At 49.9% G+C, this 27,654-nt stretch overlaps 1 protein-coding gene across 12 annotated transcripts in view; it reads left to right on the top strand.

The window, feature by feature from the left end:
* AGAP1 (ArfGAP with GTPase domain, ankyrin repeat and PH domain 1) overlaps positions 1–27,654 on the top strand; it is a 555,489-nt gene that overhangs the window by 207,211 nt on the left and 320,624 nt on the right. For 11 of the 12 annotated variants that reach the window (XM_033859482.2, XM_033859484.2, XM_033859483.2 and 8 more), the window contains exons 4-6: positions 10,333–10,418; positions 14,786–14,927; positions 19,951–20,085. The exons of the other annotated variant lie outside the window; for it this stretch is intronic. In XM_033859482.2, the coding sequence (XP_033715373.1) occupies positions 10,333–10,418; positions 14,786–14,927; positions 19,951–20,085 (363 nt within the window). The remainder of the gene's footprint in view (positions 1–10,332; positions 10,419–14,785; positions 14,928–19,950; positions 20,086–27,654) is intronic. 12 annotated transcript variants of the gene reach the window in all.

The raw sequence follows: 27,654 nt of genomic DNA, 5'->3' as shown, positions 1-27,654 counted from the left end.
ATTAGAGACACGCCGTACACGTGGATAAATATTGAGATGGTTACTCGGACTCACAAAATCTTCTCCCTGGGGCAGTGTGAGTAGCACCGTCCAGAACTTGGTATCTTGTGAGCTCTTCAGACTTGGGAAAAATGATTACTACCCTGGATCTCCCAGAGTACCTGGAAATGTGACAGAGTGTTAAGGGGAATCCTGGTTTTCATATGGGAATTTGAGCGAACTGAGGGAATTTCTTTCATTCTCTGCTTACTGTGGTCTTGGTTCTTCCTTGTCGTTGAATTTCACTTTGAGACTCTCCCTCAATGTGCAAGTCCCCAGACAGAGTCGCCAGTGTAACACAGCAGAGCTTGGTTGGTGTTCAGGGGACACAGGTAGTGTTCCGGGAGCCTGACAGCTGCCGCAGATCAGCTGCCGCTCACCTTCGCTGTGGCTGCAGAGGCAGGTGGTGGTGCCCGTTGAGTTTTCACACAAGGGAGCTGAGGCACCAGCCGCTACTGAAGCCGCACAGGGTCGCCCAGCTCAGAGGCAGACCCTTGGCGGGCGGCTTCGAGCCCGTTCCTCTGCACTGTGCTCCCCCTGCCTGGATACACACACTCTGCTGTCCTGAAATGGCCACAGCCCGCCTGACGGCTCAGCACCCACGTTCAGGGGCCTCAGCGGGACCTCAGGTCACCAGGTCTCCTGCGTGCTGGGCCGTGCCGGCCCCTGCAGGCTGCCTGTCCCTTGGAACAGCTGCTGAGTTATTGGGGAAAGTACTGAGTTCAGTGGAGGACAGTATGTGAACTTTGGGGGTGGGTCCTAACTTCCAAAGACAGCTTTGCAGGGAAGTCTGAGTGTGTGGAGCCAGGGCAGCCTGAATGGGCCTGGGGCTCTGAGCCCAAGGGAACAGGCTGCGGGCCCAGGCGCCAGCATCACACCTGGAGTGTGAGCTGAGGACAGCAAAGTCCAGGCTTCCCTTTCCGGAGAGCGTCCCGTGTCCACCACAGGGCCCGTGGACATCTTCACAAGAAGAAGGATGCTTTGCCTCCAGGACCTGCCGGCCTCTTCTGGGGCTGCTGGTATCGCAGGGCATGTTTTATTCTTTGCAGTACCTGAGGTTCTGCCGCTGTGATTACAGAGAACATTTTGTTGGGTTAATCCTATCTTACAGCCATTTTAGTGTTTTTTTGCAGGGGAAAAGCTAATGAAACTTACGAAAGTGGAATTGGGCCTGTCCCTGGACGTTGATGATTGGAGACTGGTCCAGGCCAGCCAGCCTGCACCTTCCCAGGGTTTCTGTGTTTGTTTTAGTCGTGAGAAGATAGCACTTGGAAGAGAGGACTCTTAATGGGTTTCATGTGTTAAACTGCTAATTTACCTTTTTCTCAAAGTTCTTGGAAGTAAAGAAATTGAATTTAACTCTTGGGCAACAAACCACTTCCCCAAACATTAATTTTCCGGCTTCTTTTTTGAGCAGCAATACCGCTTTTACAAAATGTTTTAAGTAGATCTCTGATACATCATGGTGTTCTGTTAATAAAACTTGTACAAGTTCTAGTTTATAAGTTTCTGACTCATTGCTTATCAGAGACAGCAATAAAGCTGTTTTATGAACACAGAATAGGGCTTAAGGGGCTCCTGTTTCAGTTTTATATCTGCCTTTTCATCCAGTTAATTTTTGATTTTATTTACTTGATGTCAAGAAAACCTGAGCTACACAGGTGACACTTAAATATATATATATATGTATAAATGTATATGTACATATTCACCTTATTCGCCATTTCAAGGTACTCTTCCATTAAATACATCCAGAAGTGTTGAAGTAGTAGGAATAGTAGCACTCTTGAAATTCCAGGTTGAATCAATGAAGGCAGTGACTCATTCCATAGAAGTGTTCAGGTAGGAGCCCCGCCCCCCAGACCACGGTCAGCACTGAGTGCACTGTGACATCGCCAAGAGCCAGCTGGTTAACTATCTCCTTGTTGTTGCTTAAATTACTTGCATCACACAAAAAACTGTCACCGCACGTGTGCCCGGCTTGTCCCTCACGGAAGGTGGGACATGTCCCAAGCAGGTTGCTTGCTTGTGCAATCTTCATGATTTTCAGGCGCAAACAAATGCAGGATGAGATTTTTAGAAGGCCAGGGCGAGGCTGCGACTTTCCCCGTATCCCAGCAGGTGGGTTCTGCCTCTGCCCGGGTTACCTGATGCAGCAAGAGCCGCCATCTTGGTCTCTGGGTTAGTGTGTAACATACCTGCCGTGTGACAGCCGTTTCAACACCAGTTGTACGTATGTAAAAAATGCTTATTCCGTTGGCCATTTTCCAGCCCCCTGAAGTGGCCCTGGAGTGTGCTCCTGGGGCTGCACCTTGGGTCCTGCTGTGGGATGAGAGCCCCGTCTTGGCTGGCGTGGCAGCTTTTCACCAGGGCCTTGGTTTTGCTCCATCCTTAAAGTGACGTTGAGAGTCTGTGTTTTTCTCTTGGAAGATCATGGGCTGTTTTGATCTGCAGGTTCCTATCTTCTTGCATTTCAAGAAAATGCCTCTGTATTTTATCTCTGAATAGTCTTGGAGCTCTTTCGTTGGGGAGTTGTTGTCAGAGGTGCCGTTTATCCTTTTGTTAGTTTCATTTGTCTTCCTGTCAGTTAACTTCTGTCTTTTTCATCTTGACGGAGTTTATTTCAAGCCATTCCTCCATGTCAGAATTTCAGCTTTGAGCGGTGTTTCTTCTCTCCCTTACTTTTTCACATTGTATTCGTCCGTTCCAAAATGTTGGTTTGGTCCTCAGTTCTAGAGGTTCCCATTTCTTCCCTCATTGTTTTGGTTTCTTCTCCCTGGAGTTCTTGTCTTGTTCAGTGTCTGTTCATAAGTGGCATTAGGGAGGGAAGTGATCAGAAGGGATTTCCTTCTGCTTTTTGAGTTTTGCTTCCTCCTCCATTGGCTCTTTGGGTTTTGTGGGCTCCCTTGCAACCCGCCTCCCCTTTTATTTTGGCTGCGCTGCACGGCTTTCAGGATTTCATTTCTCCGACCGGGGATTGAACCCCGGGCCGTGGCAGTGAAAGCCCGGAGTCCTAACCAGTAGGCCACCAGGGAACTCCCGCAATCCCTCCGTGTCTTTTTCCCCTTGCCCTATCTTTGCATGATAGTCTCACCATCTCTTTAGCTTTTTCCTCCCCTTTGCTGAGATTGGCGCTGTCTCGACTGTAGTCAAGTGCAGGGATACACGCACTGCCCAGGCCGTTCACATAGGCTGGCCACTCGTCCTGGGTCAGGTACGGGACGTGGGGAGCCCCCTGCCATCTGGTCTCCTGGGGCAGGACACAGGCTAGAGGAGACATCCCTGGCCCAGAGGGATGGCGCAGTCTGCCCGAGTTCCCATTTCCCAGACCTCCGTCACACCCCCGGCCCCTGCAGGGAAGCACGGAAGGCTGAGGCTGGATGTTACTTTCCCTGAGAATCGCAGTGTATCATGAGTCCCTTTGTCCTCTGAGGGCATCTCCTCCAGACAGAGGTGAGCTGCCCTGACACACAGGGCGCTTGCAGTCCGTAGTAATTTGCTGGATGCCCTGCGCCAGGTCCCCTGCCTCCGCGCGGGCTGGGCGGGGGTTGTGTTATACGTCACTCCCTGCGGGGGCCCCTCCTTGCAGTCTGGGTATCGCAGGCACTTGGCCTGCAGAGAGCCCTGGCGGCTGCTCGTTTGGGAACCTCCTAACCGTCAGGGGACAGGGCACAAAGGCCATGCTGCCCCTTCCTGAGCACCCCCTCTCTGGGGGATCTGCAGCCACTCTGCACCCAGGGCTGGAGTCCTCCTGTTCATTCTGAAGGTCAGTGTTTTCGAGGCTGGTTCTGTAAAGCTTGGCTTCTTTTCTTGGTGGATGGTGAACTTTTTATCTGGCTTTTACTTTCCCCCCTCATTTTATTAGATATGGAAGAAAGGAAATTTGGTTATAGCAAAGTTCAAATCTTTCGTCTTACCCTGGAACTTTGACTTCTGTCTCCGTCTTCCTTCTTCATTTTACTCAGGTCTGGGTGAAAAGAAGTTGTTAAAGACCGTGGCCTGTGTGTTAAACCCCATTTCACCTGAAGTCATAAGCGTGAGCATTTCACCCGTGAACTTACCAGTCACCACGCATTAATTAGATCCTTAGTGTTAGTACATTTTTATAGTAGTCCCTGCCCTCCCTTTTTTTTCTTTTTTTTTTTTGCGGTACGCGGGCCTCTCACTGTTGTGGCCTCTCCCGTTGCGGAGCAAAGGCTCCGGACGCGCAGGCTCGGCAGCCATAGCTCACGGGCCCAGCCGCTCCGCGGCATGTGGGATCTTCCCGGACCGGGGCACGAACCCGTGTCCCCTGCATCGGCAGGCGGACTCTCAACCACTGCGCCACCAGGGAAGCCCTGCCCTCCCCTTTTTTAAACAGTGTAAGTTTTTTAAAACTTGGCAGGGGAAATGAAGTCTGATTTGGTTTAATTTTGTAAACGGACGTGTAACCAGTAAAACTTTTCTTCCCCAGTGTAAAAATAATAATGGGATCCAAAATCCCTTTTAAATGTCATGATATGAAACTTCTCCAAAACCTCAGTAATAGGTACCTGACTTCAGTATTTTGATCAGAGTTAAAAGAGCAAAATTAATTTTAAAGCCTTTCTGGCACATTCATGATCAGACTTTTCATATTCTCCCGGGGAGAAATGAAAATATTCATAGTTGTCTCCAGTGTAGTCCTCTCATCCCGCCAGTCCTAAATAATTAGGGAACAACAACATTTACAGATATTTGTTCTGGGGCTAAGTAAGAAGAAAATTTTAGGCAAATGTTACAAATGACAAGAATCTCTAAACCGTTCCTCCGGGAAAATCAGGTGCTCCTGAGCTGGGGCCTCGTGAGGGTGACAAGATGTGAGGCCAGCTTGCAGCTGTGGGGAGGGTCTTAGCGGCTTGACTTTGTCTGATCAGATGCTGGAATAATGCCCCCCCTCCTCTTTCTTATGGAAAAGGGAAATAGCGTGCTCCACAAATGCACTTTTAAACTCAAGAATGATATTCATCCTTTGCTTATGCGTGGAAAAGTAAAGATGGAAATCAGCGGGAAAAAAAAATGAAACATGTTACTGAGTCCAGGCTCGTACGGCTCACCACACAACAGGCCAATAATCGAGAGATGAGTTGCTGGGGCAAGGAAGAGCGACTTTATTCAGAAAGCCCGCAAACCGAGAAGATGCTGGACTCGTGTCCCAAAGAACCATCCTGCCTGAGTTAGAATTCAGGCTCCTTTTATCCTAGAAGGGGAGGGAGTAAAGTCAGACACTTACTGGTTCCCATCAGCTTCCGGAGGGGGTGTGTTCATTTCTTCCTTCCTGCGGTCATTCACAGGTGGGCCTGGTCAGGATGTTTCCTGTGAACTAAACAAAAGTATTTTAGCTTAATGCTCATCACCTGGGAGGCAGGGTTCCCAGAGATGGGCCATTATGTATCATTTAAGCTTATAGGCAACATCCCTATAATGATTAACTTGTAATAGAATACAAAAGGTTCTTCCCTGTGACACAAAGTGATAGGCAGGTCTATTTCTTTTTAGTTTCCTAAGCACAGGGATGATTACCATTTGGGGCTGAAGGCAGTTCCCTTCCGGAGCTGTGAGTGGAGCGAGGAAAAGACATCCTCAGCCCCACTGCCCTGCATTCTCGGTGTTGCCCTGTGGGTGCTAGGAAATTACACGAAAGATTCCAAGCTCGTCTGTGGACACTGTGTGCCGTGAACTGTCTCAGCAAAAATCCACAGGGAAGAGGGCAGAGGTGAGAATCAGTCAGCACTTCTGGGTTTGGGTCTCATGCCTGCTGGCTGTGGGGGTTTGGTCAGTGTCTGAACTTCTTTTCCAGCCAAGTTAGATGTGGAGGTTGATGGTGATATTTGCATCATAAGATGCTGTGAGGAACAACGGACATGATGTGGGAAGAGAAGTGCTTTGTAAAGTATTACAAGGCTTGCTGTTGCCTGGAGAGCTGTTAATGATATGATAATAAATTTTAGTCCAATTAGCCAAAAAGACAGAAATGTCAAACATCTGTTTCAGTGTTTACTCCCAACAAGATTTTTTTTTTTTTGAGAATAGGAAAATTTGATTTTCTTTTTTTCCCCCTTAAAGCAGAAATGCCAACCCAGGTGATATGGTTATACCTCCTTCAGTGTAGACAGCCCTTATATTTAATAGGGCTCCATTGTAGGTCCATCCTACCTAGCTTGAGTTTAAAGAGTAGAGGGAACCCAGTTGTTTTTACCTACGCCAGCATCCCAGATTCAAAACTGGTTCCCCCAGCATGAGATCAGGACTCAGGGTAGTAACCTTGAAACCTTGATACTGATTGGTTACCAGTGGATTATAAGGGGCCCCCTTGAGTCTTTTTTTCAAGATATTAAAGAAACAAAACAACTGACCTTTTCTTCCTGGTGTGCTATTCACAACACACCCAGCATCCCTGTTCTTGGTAGGTATATTCAGGTCCATCTTTTACTCATTTTTGGAAGAAATTAAGACCATGACTTGCTTAAGAAGGCAAGCTGAAGGGCAAACAAAGTTTCCCAGGGCAGTTTTCTGGAAACTCTGAAAACTAGACTTTGGGTGAACCAGAAATTTAATAAATTGCATGTGAGGTTGAGTTCTGACAAGAAGAATGTCCCCTCTGTGTGCTCTAACGAGATGCAAACACTTCTGTCCAGCGAGACTCAGTTACGAACATCAAAGCCCAGAGATGAACTCGGTTCTGCTCACTTATCTCTACCTGTTTGCTGCATACTTAATGTGGTGCTCTCTACCTCTGCTGACCTCACGGCATCTCTGGAAGGAACAGACTTAAGTGCGGGAGGGATCTCCATTTTCCCTTCTCATGGGGATGTCAGCACAGGTACAGAGCCCTTGTACCCCTGTGTACTCGGTGGGCGGGCAGCTGTGGGGGGGACACTGCACACGTATGCACGGGTGGGCCGAGCCAAGGGCATGTTGATCGTTCCCAATACAGGGGTCAGATTTGGGTACACTTTCTAAAAGTAAAACTACCCCCCAGGTACTTTAATGTCATGTAATAGTATTTGGCAGTCAGAGACGGTTGACGATTATTCGTGTAACAAGTTTATAGCATGGGCCGCAGGCCAGGCAGTGCGTTAAATGCTGGGAATACAGAGCTCGGTGCAACAGAGCTGCTAGCCCTCTGTATCCACAGATTCGTTCAGCCACGGATCTGAAACACTCAAAAAAAAAAAAATTACAGGAAGTTTCAAAAAGCAAAACTTGAATTTGTCTCATGCTGGCAGCCAGTTACGTAACATTTATGTTGAACTTAGAGCTATTTACGCGGTATGTATACCGTTCGAGATATTATAGGTAATCTGGAGATGATTTAAAGTATACGGGAGGGTGTGTGTAGGTTATATGAACATACTGCACCATTTTGTATAAGGGATTTTGGAACTAGTCTCCTGTGGAGTCTGAGGGATGACTGTAATTGGAAATAGGATTGTAAAATAGGCATTTAAAAATCTGCATTAGAAATGAAGCTGGATGTAGAGTTTGGTAGTGTGCTCTAATATTTCGGTAGGGAAAGATCTAATGGCTGGGATGGATGGCGGGTTTGAATTTCAGATAATGAGAGAGGTGGCCCCTGGGGAGTGTAGACCAGCTTGGTACCACCCCCACCTTCATCCCAAGGTTTTTTCCCTTTGTGTCTCTAAAGTGAACTGTAGAAAACGGATTTTAAAGTCGAATTTTATTTACCTGCTGGGCTGTGTTTCTCCAGTACCCAGTTGTCTGTGTTCCCGTTGAGCCTGCTGACAATCTATCAGCAGTAGGAGTTTATTTTTTATATATAATTTTATTAATCGTAGTCTTACTTTTTCACAATCTGGGTGCTTAAACACCTGGCTGAATTTTATCTAATCAAACCTTTGGGTTCATGGCAAATGCATTTGAGTGTTTCATTTTTGTTTCCTGATGTATAACACCAGAGAAAACACAGAAGTCCATTGCAAGTGTCTAATATTTGCAATTGTAAAATATTGAAGAGACATACTAATTACATATCTTAGGGGGGAAATGCAAAGTGATTTTAGAATTGGAAGGGGCCTTAAGGATGGAGGAGAGAATCACCCCTCCTTTTAGAGCTGATGAAAATTAGATCCAGAGGCCTCTGCTTGAGGTTACAAAGCAGAGGAGCAGAAAGAACTCTGTGCAAACCTTTCTTAACTTTAGTATTGTGATTCAGCTATCTGGACACATAACTTGGGGTCGTGACTCCACAAAAATTTGTGAAAGAAAGTGAATGAACGAATAGATGTGAAATTCATCCAACAAGCCCTTACCCTGTAAGACACACGAGGGCATAGAGACCCAGGGGAGGAGCAGGGCCATCAGCGGGCGTCATTCCGGGAGAGCTGCATGGTGACGCCCACCGGGTGCCTGCTCCCCAGGGAGATGGGGGGAGGCGGCTGGCAGCGGAGGGGTGCTGGTACTGCGGGAGCTCCCCTCCTGCTCTGGAGACCACGCGGACTAGTGAGGAGTTGGCCGTGTGAGACCAGCGTGCCCAGGGCAGCTGTGAAGGCTCGTGGAGGTCGAACCTGAGTTCATCAGACCAGGGCTGGCCTCCATGCGCTCAGATGCTGGGAGTCAGGGCTCGTTTGCGGGAGCTGCGGGGCACAGGGACCGTGAATCACTGTGGATCCTCCTACAGCCAGATGCGCAGGTGCAGAGCGGGCCTCAGCCCGTTTGGTCCAGCGCGCATGCGCTCTGTACCCCGCCCCCGGCCCTCAGATGTGTTTCCCTCCGTCCGTTCTCCACGGAGTCTGCCCTCCTTTTTCGGTGTCGGCGGTGAGGGGGATCAATATGAGAGTTTCTCCATTTTAAAGTTGGAAAGTTTCTTCGGTTTTTGAAGTTTGGCTCTTTAAGCACGTGCGTCTTGCCTGTGACGGGGTGCCCGGGGCGGAGGGTGGGGGGGGAATGCGGGGCGGGAGCGGCCGTGTGCGCATGCGTGCTCGCTTGCGGAGGCGACCTCCCCGCGGGCCGCCCCAGCCTCACGTGGCAGAGGCCCACCTGCGGACACTTCTTAGGGGTGCGGTGAGGTGAGGTGGGGTGGTTTGGGACGGGGAGTCTAGTTTCTGCTTCTCGGGCGCTGGGATGGCCCAAACCCCGGACTCTCGGAGGGAAGGTCCGCGTCGTCGAGGGGCCGCTGTGGCGGAGAGCCAGGTGTGACTCCGGGGGGCAGGGGGCCGACACCCAGCCTCTGGGGCCGGTGGGGAAGCTCCACCAGCGAGGTTCGCGGGCTTCCAGTTATTCGGGGTTAGCTGGTGATTCTGGAAGGCCTCTGTGCCGAGGAGCTGAAGTGAGCGCCGGTGCTGGCGTGTTCCCCTCGAGACCACGAGTTCCGAAGCCCAGTGAGGGGTGACTGCCGCAGGCTCAGAGCCCAGAGCGTGGGAAGGTCGTTTGTCTCTGGAGGTGGCAGAGGGCGTGGCAGAGGGACCCAGAAGCGGACGTATTTCCCGCTGCCCAGGGGAGGCCTAGCAGTCCGAACCGGGGCGCTGAGGGGAGATGTTTGAGGGGCGTGGGCGGGGTCAGCCCCTGCCGCCCTCACGTGGCCACCCCCGTACCCCCCGTGTTCCGGCGGGGCCCCTGGTGGTCTCTCGCTAACCCAGCGTGGTCTCTAACGCTCTCCGTCCGCCAGCTGCGCTGCTGTGTCTCCACCTGTGCGGAGCTGCCGTCCAGTAGTTTGTGTCTAACCCGTGTGTGGTAGTTGAGCACCCTTCCCTTACCTGTGAACTGTGAACACGGAAACACCATCCCCATGCTGTTCTATGTTTTCCTTCCAAGAACTGGGTTTCTCTTGAGGAGAATACAGATTCTCAGCCCTTGAATTTGTCAACGTGCTGGAGACCAGGCCCCTGATCAGCAGATACAATTCGTTTCGGTTTTGTGAACCCAACGAGAGAACAATTTCCGGGCTCTCTGTTTCTGGACTCGGTATCAGCGTGTTCCCAGGGAGAGAGAATTCCTGAATTTACACACAAAGCCTGCATTAAAATCCCACGCTTCTGAGCCACGAGTGATCCTGGCGTTGCATGGAGGCTGTGTATTCTAACTAGAAAGGAACACGGGTTCTTAAGGATGGATATTTGAATCTGAGTTCAGTAGTTCTTTTAAAGTCCAGGGGTCCCTGGAGGCAGAGCCGCAGCCGACTCCTACTAAACACTCAGGGCTGCCCCCAGGGCCACAGCCTAGGGTGTATTTTTCCACAAGCGAAGCCCACGTCTGTTTGCCCTCCCCTCGCTCTGTCTTTCCCGCGTAACGAGATTTTTTGTGTGTGTGTGGCAGGTGGCAGATTCAAGAAAGAGATTGTTGTTGACGGACAGAGCTATCTGCTGCTGATCAGGGATGAAGGGGGCCCTCCAGAGGCACAGGTGAGTACTGCACGCACGCTGGTGACCCGCTGTCACCTGGACCTCCCTGGGAAGGGTCTGACTCCACAGGTGCTTCTAAGAAGTCGGTCAGGTGCATACAAGAAAAGGTGAGAGAGAGGCCCCAGGAAAATGCTTTCTGTGACTGAGGTTTTTCTCATCCCTGAGAGACTAATTCCGTTGTTCCTTCAGACAGAAACCTAGAGGGAAGTTTGGGCTGTGTGGCTGATTTTCACTTTGCGTTTTTTTTTTTTTTTTTTTTTTTGCGGTACGCGGGCCTCTCACCGTTGTGGCCCCTCCCGTTGCGGAGCACAGGCTCCGGACGCGCAGGCCCAGCGGCCATGGCTCACGGGCCCAGCCGCTCCGCGGCACACGGGATCTTCCCACACCGGGGCACGAACCCGTGTCCCCTGCATCGGCAGGCGGACTCTCAACCACTGCGCCACCAGGGAAGCCCCACTTTGCATTTTTTAAGAAGGAAGGAAGAGCAGAATCTGCACTGATTTGTCAACTCAGCTGAATTGACATCTGGAAGTGTCTATAGCCCTTTTTTTCTCCTTTTATCCTGTGTTTGATCTCTAGAGCAGTACAGTCATTTAGAAAGTTGGATGGGATTTGGAAATCTGAGCACTACTGCCAGGCTGCCCACCAGGCTTCTCAGCCCGGATCATTCTCCGCCGCAAACCAGGATGCAGCACAGTGTGATTTCTTTGAAAGTTCCTTGAAAAATGGGTGTTGTGGAGGAAAAAAAAAACCAGCATGAGTGTGGAAAACCTTTTTCTTTGGTTTACTCACTCTCCAGTTTATTACTGTACTTATATAATTTACTAGCTGAACACTTTGAAGGGACCGAGGGCTAGTAATAGTCAAGACCCATTAATGTGAACTTAATATTACAAATTTTCTCTGGCGTTCTTTCTTGAACTTACCCTTTGGTGAAAGTGCGACACAGGATTATTGGTGATTTAAGCGAACGATGTTGAATATGGAGGTTGTTAAAATTCTAGAACTCCATACACTGAGGTGTGTGCAGCGCTACAGAAAAATGGCGTGGATTTACCATGTTTTAGTGAGTCTGAAATGCCACTGATCGTAAGCTATACCAGTATTTAAAAGAAAAATGCTGTCAAACTGTGAAACAAAGCAGTCCATAAGGTATGTTCTGATAGCAAAGACGTTAGTTAAAGTGTGGAAAAGATTTGTTTTCGCTTTGCTGAAACAGCATAGTCGATGAGAGTAAGGAAACACTGAAGACATGTTAAACATGAAAAACAGTAGGTTACGGAGCTGTGAGAGCTCGGGTTCAGCGCACGTCTGTTACTTTATACTTACGCAGGACAGGGTGTGATGTCTGACACCGTCCTACAAGGTTCATGATGGTGCTGAAAGTTCAGTCACTTTTTCTGAGTGGTCCTTCGCCCGTGGGACGTCTGTCCTGCTATCACAAGGGTTCCCTCCGAGGCAGGTGGTAATAGGAGAATGACGTAGGTAAAGTGGGGGTGTCACCTGGGGTGATTTTCCGCTTTTCTAGCTCGTAAATGTTTTGGAGTGACCAGGGGCAATCTCATATGTAAAGAGCACACCTTAGCTCTGACATAAAGAATCTAAGAAGAAAGTTGAGAGGCTTACAGAAGCGCATGTTGGAGCTGGTGTAGTGGCTTCAGAGGCACTGCTGTCCCGGGATGCTGCCAGGGATGGGATGCTGGGGGGCCCAGGGCTGCAGAGACACGGCGCTTCCCCTGACGCCAGTCGTGGAGCAGTGAGCAGGCTGCCCGGGGCCAGAGTTTAACCGCAGTGAGACCAGTCTCGCAAGGAGCCCCATGCCCACACTGGAGAGGGAACTCCAGCCCGAGGAATTAGGGGCTCGGAGCACTGCCCCACCCTGAAGTTTTCATCAGCCATGATTGCTGTTGGGGTTGCCTTTTTAATGAAAGTATTTTTGGGGGGTGGTTCTCTTATTACGAAGCTCAGGCCCAGTGTTCCCCACATCCCCAGACGGTGACATTAAAAATCCCAGGGGTTTTTCTCTCCAGTGGTATGTACCCTCTGAGAAGCATCTTTCCTCTAGGAAGCACGTATTCCTATGGAATACATCTTTTCCGTAGCCTCAGATGCTTAGGACATGTGATGTCATTCGACACAGAATCATTTTCCTTCCTTTTAGTCCCTGATTAATTAAAGAATTGGCTTTTAAGAATAAAACAAAAAAACTTAAGGCCTGTGAGCAATAATGGAGCTCTTGTAAGTTTCTTCTCGTGTCTGGAAAGCACACATATTGTGAATCGGTAACGCTGGTTGAGCCCCCTGCCCCGCCACCTTCCCCGAGTGGTGCAGCTCACTTAATCCTCGAGATGACCCTGGGGGACGATGCTCTGAGCGTTCCCGTCACCAAGGACGCTGACGCCCTGAGATCTCACGGCATCAGGGCACAGGCCGAGGTGGCCGGCCCACACCCCCGCCCCGCCGGGGGTAGAACTAGGGCCCCCAGGAGGTCTCTGTCTTGGCCCCTGGCCGTGCGTTTCCCTGGGGACCAGTCCCTTATTCTAGCACATACTTCCCACAGAAGCATCATTAGGCTAGAAGCTTACCCTGGTTAAAGTGCAGATTTCTGCTTTGAGGGGATGTCAAATGGAGCCTTTCAAAACTAGGCCGAGTGTACTCGGACCTTCAAGGAAAAGAACTGTTTTCAAGTCACCACTCCTAGGCACATGTGAGCATGATGTTTGTTTCCACTGTTGCAGATCATGTCATATAGTCTGCGAAGGTAATGACGGCTTCATGAGTGAAGTTGCAGGATTTTGTGGATACTGGTGTCCTATTAGGTGGTGTGAAAACTCTGCCAGTTAACTGGTTTTTTGGGTTGTTTTTTTTTTTTGCAGTTGGTGGAGAAGCCGCTGGGGTGGATGGGGGACATCTGTGGAGTGCCCACTGCTCACTAGGCCCTGGGGCTCTCAGGATGCACCCTTGAGAGGATGTGGCCTGGTTTGCATTTCCTCTGCACGGAGGGTCAGGTGGTTGTCAGTTTTGGGAGGTGCGGGCTGGTCCCAGGGACCACAAGCATTCATAAGGTGCTCTTGGGCGTGGGGAAGCTGACTTCTCCCCGATTCTTGGGAAGAGAAAGGAAAACACATCTCAAGGTAGAGAAGGGGAGAAGGAGATGCCGTGTCAGCCTGAGTCCTGGGCCCTCAGGAGGCATCAGCCAGTCCCAAGGCTACTGGCCCCAAGTTCTCTTTCTCATTTAATTTCATATTTATCGTTTGAACTTCAGGTGTATTTACGTTTTGTTGCATAAAATCTCCATTTGTAACTGAATACGCTTTTCATTTATGTGTGGAAGTCAGAGCTTAACCCACTGAAAATTTCACCAAACATTAGAGCTGATGCCTTGACCAGCAGAACTTATGTGGGAGCTGCAGGTTCTTTTAGAGAAAGCATGTGGGGCATTTTTTTTTTTTTTTTTTTTTTTTTTTTATTTTCACTTGGGTCTTTCATCAAAGAGAAGGGTCTCTGGTGCTAAGTCTCTTCCTCAGCGCCACTTCTGTGACCCTGGGAGCCCTGGGAAGCTGCTGAGCTTCCAGGACCCTCTCCTCTCTTGGCTCCAGCTTTACAGGACAGTTATGGGTGTTCCACGAGATAACGTGTGCTTGAGGGTGTGGTTATTTGCCAGAGAGAGGATCTGATGTGAGTTCAGCTGGATGCAAGAAAAATGAGAATAAAATGACAGGAGTCGGCCGTTGTGGGGTTTTCATTGTTTTCCCCTAAGTTTTGTGCATTGCTTTTGTTAATTTCTTCGGCAGTGAGTCATGATTTCCTTGAAGGGTGCTGGAATTAATCAGGGACGGCTGATCTTTACAACACGAAGGCCTCACATGTTGAGGGAGTAGTTGGCCCTGGAGGTGGAGGATTTCTGAGCCATGGGCACCCAGAGGAAGAGCCCCATCTCAGGGGTCCAGCACGGCTTCCTGGGTGGCCTTCTTGGGGAGTTTGGGGTGAAACAGGAAGCTGCAAGGCCGCCCTCCGTGCCTATCTCCAGGTCGGCTCTGCTGTGCGCGGGGTTTGCCTTCCATTGGCCGAGTCGGGCCAGTGGGTAGACACTCCCTTGGGGAAGGATGTCAGGTTTTACTCTGGAGACAACGTGGCCTGGGTGGGAAGGGGCTGAGGGCCATCACAGGCGTGTGTGCGAGGATGAGAAGGGCGTTCGTGACGCCCCAGCGATGCGCTATAAGATGTCGGACGTGGCCCGGCTGGAGGCGTGTCTGCCGGCCTTTCGTCCTGTGTTCATGAAGGTGACCCCATGCTGCTCCTTTGCCTTTCTCTCGTGAGCTCCTCACTCAATATCTCCTGCTCACCTGCCTTTCTTTTCTCCCCAGTTTGCCATGTGGGTGGACGCTGTTATATTTGTCTTCAGCTTGGAGGATGAGATAAGTTTCCAGACGGTCTACCACTACTACAGCCGGATGGCCAACTACCGGAACACGAGTGAGATTCCGCTGGTCCTGGTGGGAACCCAGGGTGAGTGGTGCCCGAGGGCAGGTTGTGCTTCTATGGCTCCAGCAGTTGAGCAGTAAGTGATTCCTGGCCTGTGTTTTCAGAGTGGAGGGGTTTGGAAACGGTTTAAAGAAGCAGTAATTTCCTACTGAAGGCTCCCTTTTTACAGTGAGCATCCGTGAAACTGACACTGTCACACTCCCTGATTCGATTCCGTGGAGAAGTCACTTGGCAACTTCAAAACAAAACACCCCTCCTACACTCCCAAGTGCTCTAATTTCTATATTAGGATATCTTAATTCTCTCTGTTACAAAATAATATATAAGCGCCCTAAAAGGTTATTTATGTTAGCCTTTGTACCTTTAATACTGATTTCTGATATAATGCAGAGTTTTGTTTTATTCTGCTCTATTTCTTAATGTCTTATGAGCTGTATCTCATTTTTAGCAGATCCCTTAGAAAGCATAGAATCTTACCATGTGGGTAGGTTTTGTGTTTCTTTCTAGGACACTTAAAACTTGGTCTTTTAGTAAAGTGACGTCACTTACTATGCCCTTGATCATAGATTCATTGATGTGCTGGTGCCTGCCACTGGGGACTTAACTAAGGGGTCGTACGGAATGTTTTTAAAAGTCAGATGAAGGTTAACTTTAAAACTGCTTTGTCAGAAAAATGGGGAACTTAAAAAATATAATCATGTCAAGAAACACTGGATTTTCCTTTCATTTTTTGGTGCAGGTTCTGTTTTTGTTAATTCCTTTAGAATGAGCACATCTGGTCTGCCCTTGCATGCCCTGATGTAAGACTTTTCCAAATAAGAAACCAGCTGCGTCAAACAAGCAAGAACAATTAGCTGCGTGCGTGGCACCAGATCTAATATAACTGAGAGCTCTGGCGGGGTAATCCGCTGCCTTGGCAGGATAAGCCTGGATCGTGGAGTGGGTGTGTGTGTTGGGAGAAAAAAGTGTGGAATAAACTAAAGTCATCTGCTCAGGGTGCTAGACGTAAAACGGGAGGGTTGGGTTTTCATGGAGAGAACTTCATTGCCACCCCACCCCACCCCCCTTTTTTTGGCTGCATCGGGTCTTTGTTGCTGTGCGCAGGCTTTCTCTGGTTGCAGTGAGCTGGGGCTACTCTTCGTTGCGGTGCGGTGGCTTCTCTTGTTGTGGAGCACAGGCTCTAGGCACACGGGCTCAGTAGTTGTGTCTCGTGGGCTCTAGAGCGCAGGCTCAGTAGTTACGATGCATAGGCTTAGTTGCTTCACGGCATGTGGGATCTTCCCGGCCCAGGGCTCGAACCCGTGTCCCCTGCATTGGCAGGCGGATTCTTAACCACTGCACCACCAGGGAAGTCCCCCCCTCTCTCTTTTTTTTTTTTTTTTTTTTAATAGCATGTATGTCGTGGCCAGCGGTCTCACACCTGAAACCTTCAGAGCAGAGGTGGATTTAGACCAACATGGGACTTGAGAGGTTTTTTATGCCCAAAGCGCCCTCTAGTGGTCACTGGGAGACAAGGCACGCCAGTAAAAAGCCCTTGGTTCTTGTTCGGATGTGCAGAATTGGCATATTTGAGTTGGCCTGAAAATTCTTAATACGTAATATTTTATAGTGGGCAGCTCGTCTGAAGAAGACCTTGCTTCAAGCTGCCTTGAAATCGACATCGAGGCAGTTAATTTCCAGTAAGCGCCTCTTCCTGCAGGCCTACCGAGGGCATTTCTGAGCCAAAGCAGGGTCTGTATGGGCGGCTCCTTACCAGCCGCCTGGGTTCAGGGGATCTGTGTTCAGGATGCAGAATGCCTTTCTGCGGTGGACTCACCGGGATAAAGGGCAGGTAGGTTTTCAATCCAGGCCAGAAAGGTAACTTTGATCAGTTTGTTGTCTTTCCTACACAGCAGTGTTTTGGGTAGTAGGGGTGGCGAGTCTGGGGTCCCTGCACGTGGCCGTGCAAACCCTGCATCACTCGCTCCAGGCCGCTGTTGACCTTGACGCTACCAGGCCTTGAAGGGAGGAAATCCCGTAAGGCAGTGGGGGCATCCGTGGGCACACCAGTGTCGAGTGCGTGGTTGCTTTTGTTCCTGATGTTTCCACATGTGGCCAGTTTTCCTGAGGTCCTGCTGGGATTGCAGATGCATATCTCTCCCTGCTGCGGACCTTGGAGATAAGTGCAGCCTCTGTGTCTCCCGCCCCAGCTGAAGGAAGGCACATCTTCACCTCCCACCAGGATGGTGGATGGTCTGTGTCTCAGGGAGGCCTGGAGATGGCTCCACAGAGGCTCTGGGGAAGCCCTGATGTGGAGGAACCGGCCCCCTTTTATTCCCTCTAGTTTTATAAGCGTCTGTCGATTGAGGGCCATGTACCTGCAAGGTACACCTGGGAGCTTGCACCCAGCGAGCACCTGGGAGCACTGCTGGAGGGCTTGTTCCCTGTCCCCTCATATTCATTTGTGAGACCTGTTTGGACTTCAGCAAAGCCATGTCCCAAAGGAGCAGGACGGGAATGTTATCAATTAGGGACAGTCCTCACCTGAGGGCTCCTCGTGGTCATCAGCCAGACCTCTGATTCCCAGAGCACCCTGGAAGCCCCCGTGGCAGGAAGGTGGAGTGAGTGTGGGCTTCTGGAAGGTTCCACCCATAGGTACCATTAGCTCGTTTCGCTTTCTGTGAAGCCACGCTTGTCCTGATGCTGTACAGGCTGCGTGGGGTGCCAGAGACAACGGCTGAGGGGATCTCAGGTTTCCCTCCCAGCCGGTCGGGGCTGGTGGCCTCGAGATGGGAGATTATGGGATGGAGAAGATAGAGAAGAATTATGACAATTCCTGAAGGGTACGTGGGGTGTGGGGCCTTACCCAGAGGTGGGGGGACGTGTTCTCTCCCGGGTACCATCGGGGAGCTGGAGGATGTTCCTCAGAGGACCAGGTGATGGTGTGATGTCTCTTAAACATCTGTTTTAAAGACTTGAAGATCATCTTGATTGGAGGGCGAAGCCCAAGCTGTGAAAAGATGCAGAGTCACAAGAGGAATGAAAAATAAGGCCAGAAGAGCATTCAAGTGTAGGGTCTAGCTTCTGACACATGACAGTGTATCTTGGAAGGAAGCTGAGATGGGACAGAAATGAGTGGGCACCCACCGGGGAAGGAGGGCCTGGGGGATTACGGGGTCAGGATAAATCTGAAGCGGGATTCATGCTCTGTGGCGTGTATTTTCTAGTTTATACCAAAGCACTGGAAAATTCTGGGTTTCTAACTTTTTTTCTACTGTTCTCTTAAAAGATGTTTACACCTTTAAAAAAAAAACAGACTTCTTTTCCTTAAGTGTTATGAAATCCAAGTCAAATTTCTTATTCTGTAAGGTAAGAAGACAGGACAAGATAGTGTTTGAAGAAATCCCTCTAACAGGCCCTGCCAGGGAATGTTCTGGAACATCTGTTTGAGGTGGCTCCGGTCATTGTCAGGAGAAGGGTCCTGAATCATAGTTTCTCTAGGAGTAATTCAGAACTATCGGTTAAACCTATTCCATGGGACTAGGAAAAAAAGAAAAAATAGGGAGTAAGGAGAAGAGAAAGAGGGGGGAAAAATCAATAAATTATTCCCTCAAGATGTCCCTTTTGTTTACTACTTCCAGGAATTTGAGTGCCTCAGGCACTTCCTGTGCATTTAGAAGGTTGTCACTGTCTTGTGTGACTTACATTGCTTTTCCCTGGACTAGTACAGAAAATGCCGGTGGCGGGTTTTTGGTTAAAGAGATGTTGAGCGTTTCCTGTAACTCAGGAGCTTTCGTGCCCTCGGGGAAAATGCCACGTCAGGAGCAGCCCTGTGAAGTGTGTGTCCTCGCAGGGTAGCACGCCGGCCGGAACGTCTCAGCCCGTCCTCTGGTCCTGTGTGCGGGGCGTGTGGCTGCCCCCCACTTACTCAGTAGTAACAGAACGAACGGGGAGAGGGCCTCGTGGATGCCGAGCTGAAAGAAAAGAAGGGCTGCATTTCTTTTTATTAGGAGACTAGTGGCTGGTGCCTGACATGTGTTTCGCGGCTCAGATGCCCCCATCTGTACACAGGTCCTGAAGGAGGTGAGGGGTGTCTCCCAGCCGAGCCATCTTTTTTTTTTTCTTTTTGATGACGACCACTTTTAAAGTCTTTATTGAATTTGTTACAATATTGCTTCTATTTTATGTTCTGGTTTTTTTTTTGGCCGCGAAGCATGTGGGATCTCAGCTCCCCGACTGGGGATCGAACCCGCACCCCGTGCCTTGGAAGGCGAGGTCTTAACCACTGGACTGCCAGGGAAGTCCCCCACCCGAGCCACCTGTTAAGAGCCAACGTGGTTCGCACACTAGTCTGCGACACCCCCTCCAGTGCCCCAGGCCCCCTCCCACTCCTGCCTCGCCCTTGGGTCCCCCTTAAATGCTCGGCGCTCTGCCGCCCCCTGCCCCAGGCACCCTCCCCCACCCGCCACCTGCTGCAGGTGTGGCTTCTCTGATCCCTGCCCTGTGACCCAGCTCCTACCCTACGTCCCATCCTACACCCATCGTCCTTCCTCGTTTGTGTCTTACTTATCTTCTGCCTCCCTCCCCAGCTGACCTAATGTCCCCTCTGTGAGAGCACAGAGTTTTGTTCCCTGGGGGGCATCCCCGTGCCTAGAACCGGGCCAGGCACCCAACAGGGCTCCATGAGCGCGTGTCCAGCGGGCAGATGGAGGGCGTGCGTTCCCCGGGTGCCGTGTGCCGGGGTTGCCACACGTAGCGACCGTGTGGTTTTCCTTGTTAAAGCATTGTCCTCTGGAGCCACACTGAACTCGCACCCTTTCCTTCCGGTCTTCGGGGACATTCTTTCATTTCATATTCAGAAGCAGGATCCTCTGAAACGCCTGATCGTTGTGGTGTCTGGGATGATTATGTTGGCGATAAACGGTGTTTTGAAAACTCCAGGTCCTGAAAAGAATCCCAGCAGTGCTGAGCGTGGGGCAGGTTTTGAGCTCCTGGGGGCCGTGAGTGGTGGGACGTCCCCAGGCCGCTCGTGGTCACCATGTCGCCGCTTCTTGTCGGTCTGTTGCAGATGCCATCAGCTCCACCAACCCGCGGGTCATCGACGACGCCAGGGCGCGGAAGCTCTCCAGCGACCTCAAGAGGTGCACGTACTACGAGACGTGCGCCACGTACGGGCTGAACGTGGAGAGGGTCTTCCAGGACGGTAAATACTCGTGCTGTGCCTGCAGCATCCATTCACCTCACACCGGTCGCTGGTCCACGCGGATGACGTGACCCCGAGCGCTCCCTACAGGGAGGGGGGCCCTCAGCCCCGGGTCGCGTTCAGGGGGTGCGCTGAGCGTCCACCCTGAAGCAGTCCTGTGTGCGCCATTGGTGGCCTCTTTCTGCGCAGGACGAAGCATCTCTCAAATGGTTATTGGCGCACAGGACGTGTCATACGCACACACGCATCATTTCTGCTTCACTGTAGGTGCTCACTGTGTATTCAGCCCCATTTTAAAAAAAAAGGTTTAAATATTTCATGCTGGGTTTGGAGGAGAGAAAGCAGAAAAGAGAGAGAGTCAAGTTTGGCCAGAAGTAAGTACGCCTCAGGGCCGCTGGCTGGAAGTGAGCGCCAGCATTTGGGAATTGTGTCTTTGCCTCCTTCTTGATCCCTCACCTCCAGGACAGCCACCCCTCAGGTGGGAAATTCTCCTGGTGGAGCAGAGGTCCCCCCCGTACACAACTGTGATGGCAGACGTCAGGCCTGGAGGGCGGGGGAGAGAGCAGGTGGGGATGAGAGGGAGGCGGGGGGGTGGGGTCTGTAGCGGGGAAGGTGGTCTCTGGTCTAGTGGGGTCGGGGAGGGTCTGGGGTAGGTTAGCATCAAAGACGCGGGAGAAGGATGCTCCCGGCAGAGGGTTCTGTTTCTGATGGGCGTCATGGGAATCCTAGGCCCCCTCCTCTTCTGGGTTAATCTGGTTTAGACCTACCTCTGCATCCCCAGCTCTGTGCCGGGGCTTGTTGGGGGCTGAGCAGGGCAGCCAGGCTTGGTCTCCTTGGAGGCCGCCCTTGCTCCTGGGGTCGTGGAGGCCTTGCCCTGGGGAGACTGTTAATGCCAGGAAGAGTAGTAATGATGGGGTGCTCCCAGCACTTCCCCAAACCGGGCAGGTTATGCTTTTTTTTAAATGTCCAAACGAGCTTTCAGAGAAAATTATAGGAATTGCACACTCTCGCCATTTTATTAAATTTCAAAGATTGTGTCCATTTTTTAACTTTGCATTTTCTTCCACTTTCCTTAGCAGCCAGTTCCTTTTCTAAGCTTGCCATCTCTTTCCTCTTATCCGCCTCCCGGATAATTATCAGCCTTTTCTATCTTTCAGTACATTTATCCTATTTAGTCCCTATACGTCACATTCCCCTCCCAGCTCAGCCCCCAGCCCCCAGGGCTCTGCGCCCCCTTTGTCCTTTACCGCACATTTACGTGGGCCTCCTCGGGCCCTGCCCACCCGTGCTCGGGAGCAGACCCCACTTAAAAGCCGTTCAGGGCCAGTATCTGCAGCCCTTGAACGTTAGTGACACCGTGAAGGATGACGCAAGGAAGCCTGTGGGGCTCTCCCGAGCGGTGGGCTCCAGTGGGCGAGGTCGCCGTTTGCCCCAATAGTGGAAACCCCTGTGATGGTTAAAGTGGAGTATTAACAGATGAAAGGTCTGCAAACTAGGGCCCAGGGGCCAAACCTGGCCAACAGCCTGTTTCTATAAACAGACTTTTCTGTTTACAGGCTGCGGGAGGGGTGGGCTGGGCTGCTCTTGGGTGTTGCCGCAGAGTTGAGTGGTTCCAGCGGGACCTTTTGGCCAAGAAAGCCTGAGATACTCTGTGGCCTTTTACAGAAAGTCTGCCCATCCCTGACGTAGAGGATCGGCATGTAGTTGTGTGGATGAGTTTCTTCTCCACAGTGATTGCTTTCCTTGTACGTTGATGGAGGTTTGCAAATGTGAACTTCCCATAAATAAATGAACTCCTCCTACACATAGTAAACTAACTAGTGCTCAGGGATGACGAGGTATGGAGCTTCCCTGCCCAGCACCCAGGGGATCCGAGGCAGTGGGCGGGGGCCAGTGTGCAGGGGCTGCTTCCCTGTCATCCTCAAGCTGGGAGCTGGCAAGGGGAGTGTGAGGAAGGACCTTTCCGAAAGTCATTGGTTAAAATACCAGTGTTTCCTTGCTGTGACGGCTCCTCAGTGATTCCACAGGTGAACCATATTACACTCGAAGTGTGAGTTTTCACAGGCTTGCGAGATTTCCAGAACATTTTGTTATTACTTTAGAAACGATACAGTCCCATTGAGTATTTGGATTGTACAAAGTCTGCATGATACTGCAACTTCTGTGACTGTTGTGATTTTATTCTTAAAATATTTCTATTTACGTGAAGGTTAAGTTTCTAAAATGAGATTGCGGTTACTCTGCATATTTTCTGTGGTAATTAGATGGTAAACCTTTTTATTTGTTAATCGTAAACTCTTGAATTGTTAGTGGTGAAAGTAGTGGCTCACCGAATGGGGAATATACTCAGTACTTGGAAATCATTAGCAATAACCATCCATTTTAATCTTCAAGGGAAGAAAAGAAAAAAAAACCAACTTGGAAGGTTTATAGCTAAAGAACTCAGGGCTCAGAAAGGTCAGGTACCTTGACCACAGGTACTCGCGTGGATTGGACCCTAGTCTTGGGAGCCGGGAACCTAGAGCCTTAACCATTTTGTCACTAAAACAGAGCATCTGGGTCCTGCCCACATACCCGGGGCAGGCTGGGGGCAGGGTACACTCACTGCACAGGTTCACTGCCCACTCACGGACTGGGTATATCTGGATTTCTTTTTTTGACTTGAGGGCTTTCTCTATGCCCTAGGGCTTACTTTTATTTGTGTACTTTTTATATCTTTGCATGGTAGAAAAATTTTTTAAAAAGCATGTGACTTCTGTGTAACCATTAGCTTATCGATCAAAGAAGCATCCAGACCCGGTGTGTTACCCCAGCTCCGACCTGCCCCTGCTCTTGCAGGCCGAGCTCCCGATCGACTGGCTGCCCAGCTCTGCTTTGTACGAGACCAGGGGCCCTAGTCTTTGCTTCTCTAAGTGTCCTAACACAGAAGACAGAATGTGAAAATAGTGGAGGAACAGGATGGTTTTGCTGGTGTCGTCACGTATCTCCTGGAAGGTGATTCAGGAGGGAGGTTCTCTGTTCGCTTCTCGGTATCAGGAGGAAGCGAAGCAGGTTGGTTGTTGCGTTCGTTCATTCATTCCCTTAGTTGAGCCCCAGCCTTCCTCATGCCTGGAAGCACAGTCAGGGCCCCCGTCCTGGTGAAGTGAAAGTCCAGCAGGGAAGATAAACTTAGAACAGTCACCCAGAAATGCAGGCGACATCTTGCCTGGGGGCGGAGAAGAGGTAGTGCCGGACTAGGGTGCTTTCCGTCGCCCCTGCTTGACAGCCTGGGGTCACCCTCTGCTTCTTAGTTTGTGTAGCTTGTGGAGAAGAAAGATCTGGCCTGCACAGGGGCTTCCTGTAAGTCAGATTCGCCTTTTGAGAATTAATACACTCGTTGCTTTTTACTTAATCTGGGCAGCTGAAGCTGGCTTGGGGCCTGGTTGCCCATCTGTTTGTCTGGGTTCCCAGAAGGGCCCTCGGGGCGTTCTGGGGCCCTGTGGGCTGCCCGGGGCCCACCCCATGTCTCTCAGTCCCGTTCTGTGCTGTTTTGTTTGCCCCTGGCATGTCTGGGAGAGGAACTGCAGGCTGTTGTATTTTTAATATTACAGTGACTTCTGTGTTTGGCATTCAATGTTTTGAAAGTCCCTGGTCATTTGTCCAGATTAGGGCCTGGATACATGCAGAAACAGGATTGCAGCAAATAAAGTTCATTCTCGGCAGGTATCGTTTCTCTGGTGCTGTAATTTTTTTTTTTCTTCCTTTTTTTTAAAAAAAGAAAAGTGTCACTTTCTGTAAAGGAACCAGGTCTGAGTGGCCAGAGCCCTTGCAGTGAGCACGGCTTTCACGGCGCTCTAGTTCAGCCTCTGGGCAGGTAAAGGAAGGTGGTGTTGCTGGTGGGAGTTTTCAAGCGAGACGTTCAGTGATGAGCTAAAATAAACACGGCTTAACGACAAAAGTGAATTCTTCCCTCAGAAGACCAAGCAGAGCTTAAAGGTAGTGAAAAGTCATTGGTGTGGGTGGTGAAAGTGCCCCTTGGAGGGTTACATGCGCCGTCTTGGGGGCAAGAAAGTCTTCACGATAGAGCAGCCATGATTTTAGTTTCCTGGGGTTGGGTTTTGGAAATTGTGGATTTTAGTCACTCTTTGAACACTTTTAAATATCTCACCTTTATATCGGGTGTCCGTGTTTGTAGCTTGTCTTGCCGAGAGTGGCAGTGGTGTGTCATGGACGTGTGATGAGCATAGTGATTTGTGTCACAGAACAGTTATCTCAGCCTAGGGATGAGGGAGGATCCGTTTGTTTTGGCGTTTTGTGGAAGAAAGCTGATGGACCTCTAAGGTTTTGGCGGTATATTTTATAATCTTTAAATTATGGCATCTGGCTTGCATATTTTAAAGATCTCTGGTACCTAAAGAAGAGTGGCTTCCCTTTATACGGAATGCGACGTAGAACCAGCTGGTGGTACAGAACACCATCTTGTCTTTCCCTTATCTAAGCTGCTTTATGCCCTTCCCCTCCCTCCTTCCCTCCCCCGCCCCCAGCATGAGTTGATGCAGATTTCTGTGAATCGTAAACAGTATTGTTTTACGTATAGGATGTTGTGTTATGCCTCCCAGCATCAGTTGTACGCAGAATTTAATATTCTTGCACATACATTCTAAAGTTGCAGTCATTTGTTAAATCCTGATTCAGAGCATCCTGTTGTACACGTTAAGGCATACTCCCCACTAAAGGTTTAACTTCTTAAGCTTCTATTCACTGAACAGTAGGAAACCTACCTGCAAGATTCTGCTCTGACAGTAATTGGTGGACCAGCTCAAGATCCGTATAGACCAAGATGTAGATAAATTGCAGATTGCCATCCTGCTTCATTCCGCCCAAGGCTGCTGGATTTTGTCACTGGGTTGTTTGTCAGGGGTGGTTCCGTCATCTCACGTGGGAGACCTTCTGCTCTAGGACGGGTCTGCTTTATTTATATTAACAGAAACGATTTAGTTTTAGGTACGTGTGGTTGGCAAAGCTGGGCAGTAGCATTTGAAGGTCGCTGTCTGCCTCTTGCTAGACCTTCTGCTTTACTGAGGGTTCCCTCCAGCTGTCCTGGGGGTGGACGTTTATCTATAGCAGCCCCCCTCCTAGGAAGACTCACAGCAGTCTTGCGACACCATCACCCAGCTCTTTCTTTCTTTCTTTTTTTTATTTTTATTGGGGTATAGTTGCTTTACAGTGTTACGTTAGTTTCTGCTGTACAACGAAGTGAATCAGCTCTGTGTATACGTACATCCCTATATCCCCTCCCTCTTGGACCTCCCTCCCACCCCGCCTCCCGGTCCCACCCATCCGGGTCACCACAGAGCACCTAGCTGAGCTCCCTGCGCTATACAGCACGTTCCCCTCAGCTATCTGTTCTATACACGGTGGTGTATATATGTCAATCCCAATCTCCCAGTTCATCCCACCCCAGCTCTTCAGATGTGTGCTGCAGTCAACATTCTGGAAAATGCTTTCGCAGAAGCTGTTCTACTTGGGTTTCACGCCTGCTGGGGGTCGGCTCCCTCATGCCGAGGCCCGAGCCCCGAGAGATCGCACACCTGCCGGGTCCCGTGGTGCCGCACGCAGCGTCAGTGTGCTTTCCAGCCTTTGCTTCCAAAAACTGAAACCCTGATGTACAGAGAATCCCCTTTCACGTGAAACGTCTGCAGCTGCTTGGCCCTAATTACAGGAGTGTCCAGTACAGGGGTAGCTGTGTTAATGAGCCCAGTTGGTGGAACCTAATTGCATGTGTTAGGGCATCATTAAGTGTAAGCAGTCTTCTGGGCTTTTCTCCCCAGTGTGGCATCATCTGGCACCGTTTTGTTTTTTTTTTTTTTTTTTTTTTTTTTTTGCGGTACGCGGGCCTCTCACTGCTGTGGCTTCTCCCGTTGCGGAGCACAGGCTCCGGACGCGCAGGCTCAGCGGCCATGGCTCACGGGCCCAGCCGCTCCGCGGCATATGGGATCTTCCTGGACCGGGGCACGAACCCGCGTCCCCTGCATCGGCAGGCGGACTCTCAACCACTGCGCCGCCAGGGAGGCCCCATCTGGCACCGTCTTGTCTTGCTTACATCACAGTCTTCTGTTCCTCCTGCTGAGGGATGTGTCAGGCCTATTCCATTCTTTCCTGGAACCAGCTTACTTTTCACCGGCGGGGTGGCCTATGTTGTTATCTGTAGTGTTGCTGTTGTTTTTCTCCTATTTTTATTATGCTAGAGATCAGATTGGAGCCAATTTATTGTTATTTATATATATGTTTTCTTTTCCAAAAGAGTACTTTCAAAGATAAGATTTTTCATGTTCAAAAGCAAGCCATGTGTGTCCATTTGGCATTTAATATATACTGAAAAGGTGAACTAAGTCATTAAGTGTCATTGAGTATCTGTTAATATGTATTTTTTATCATTTATGATGATGACTAATGTTTATGTCGCAGTTTAAGCTAAGGGCTTACTGTGTAAGGTAGTAGATCTTACGAGGCCTGACTTGTAGTGGGGGGCCACGTTCTCTGAGCGGTTGGCTTCCTGAAGTCACATCGTTCGGCTGGTGTCGGGCCCGTGTGTCCGTTTCCTGTTTTCACTGCACCTCTGTGCCCATCACTGTCACTGTGCCCACACCCACCCCGCCCACTCTCACTGCCCTCTTTGCAGTGGAAAGTTGTATGCGCAGGACTTCCTGGGACAGATGGTTGGTTAGTGTGTATTAGGATGGGGCAAAAAAGGTTCAGCTGCTTAAATTACACTTTTTAAAGGTTTTTACTAGTTTAAAACTTCCCAAGAACAGGGATGACGTGAAAAAAGTTACCTACCTAAGTCTTACGTAGCACTCACGTGGTGATGCTAAGGTGGGGGACAAAAGAAAAGGAAAACAGTCATCAGGTTCCTCTCAAGTTAACTGGTTAAGTCTTACAAGGCGGTCTTCACCCTGGTTTTGCAGCTGCCCTGATGTCATCATTAACCACAGGTGTCTTTGGCTGTCACTGCCTGGTAGCTTTTAACATGGTCTCATTCCCTGGAAATTAGAATCTGCAAGTTGTTTCCAAAAAAGCCATACCTGGCCCATCGCGGATCATCTCTCACCAAACTGAAAATATCCCGAGCGCTAAGTAGACTTTTGATGAGCCTGTGAGTGGAGGGGGCGTGGAGTGATTAGGGATGTGTAGGCTTGGGGAGGTGGTTCTCCTTGTGCTGTAACCCTCGTGTATGTTTGGGTGAGGAAGTGTGTAAATGATTTATAGTAACTATTTTTATGAAACATGACATTGTCAGTACCGCTTATATATGCATTTTCAAATGCAGTGAATTTCTTAACCAGGGAAGCTTTCTCTGTAACAGAGTTAAATCACACGTCGAAGTAATGAATGAATGCCAGAAGTAACATAGCAACACTTGGTGTAGTAAACTGTATTCTCAGAGGTAACAAAAACAAAAGAAAAACAGAAGAACTTTTGAGTTACTTTACTGTTCTTAGAAAAAAATCTTTGAGCTCAAAAGTTCTTAGGGGTGGGGAGCCCGGTGCGTCTGGCACGTGATCTGCAACCAGGTCTTCCAAACACGGT

This window comes from Tursiops truncatus, chromosome 7 (genome assembly GCF_011762595.2).
Source record: "Tursiops truncatus isolate mTurTru1 chromosome 7, mTurTru1.mat.Y, whole genome shotgun sequence".
NCBI lineage: Eukaryota > Metazoa > Chordata > Mammalia > Artiodactyla > Delphinidae > Tursiops > Tursiops truncatus.
Note: the sequence above shows the minus strand (reverse complement) of the source record. Positions and strands in the feature narration are given on the sequence as shown.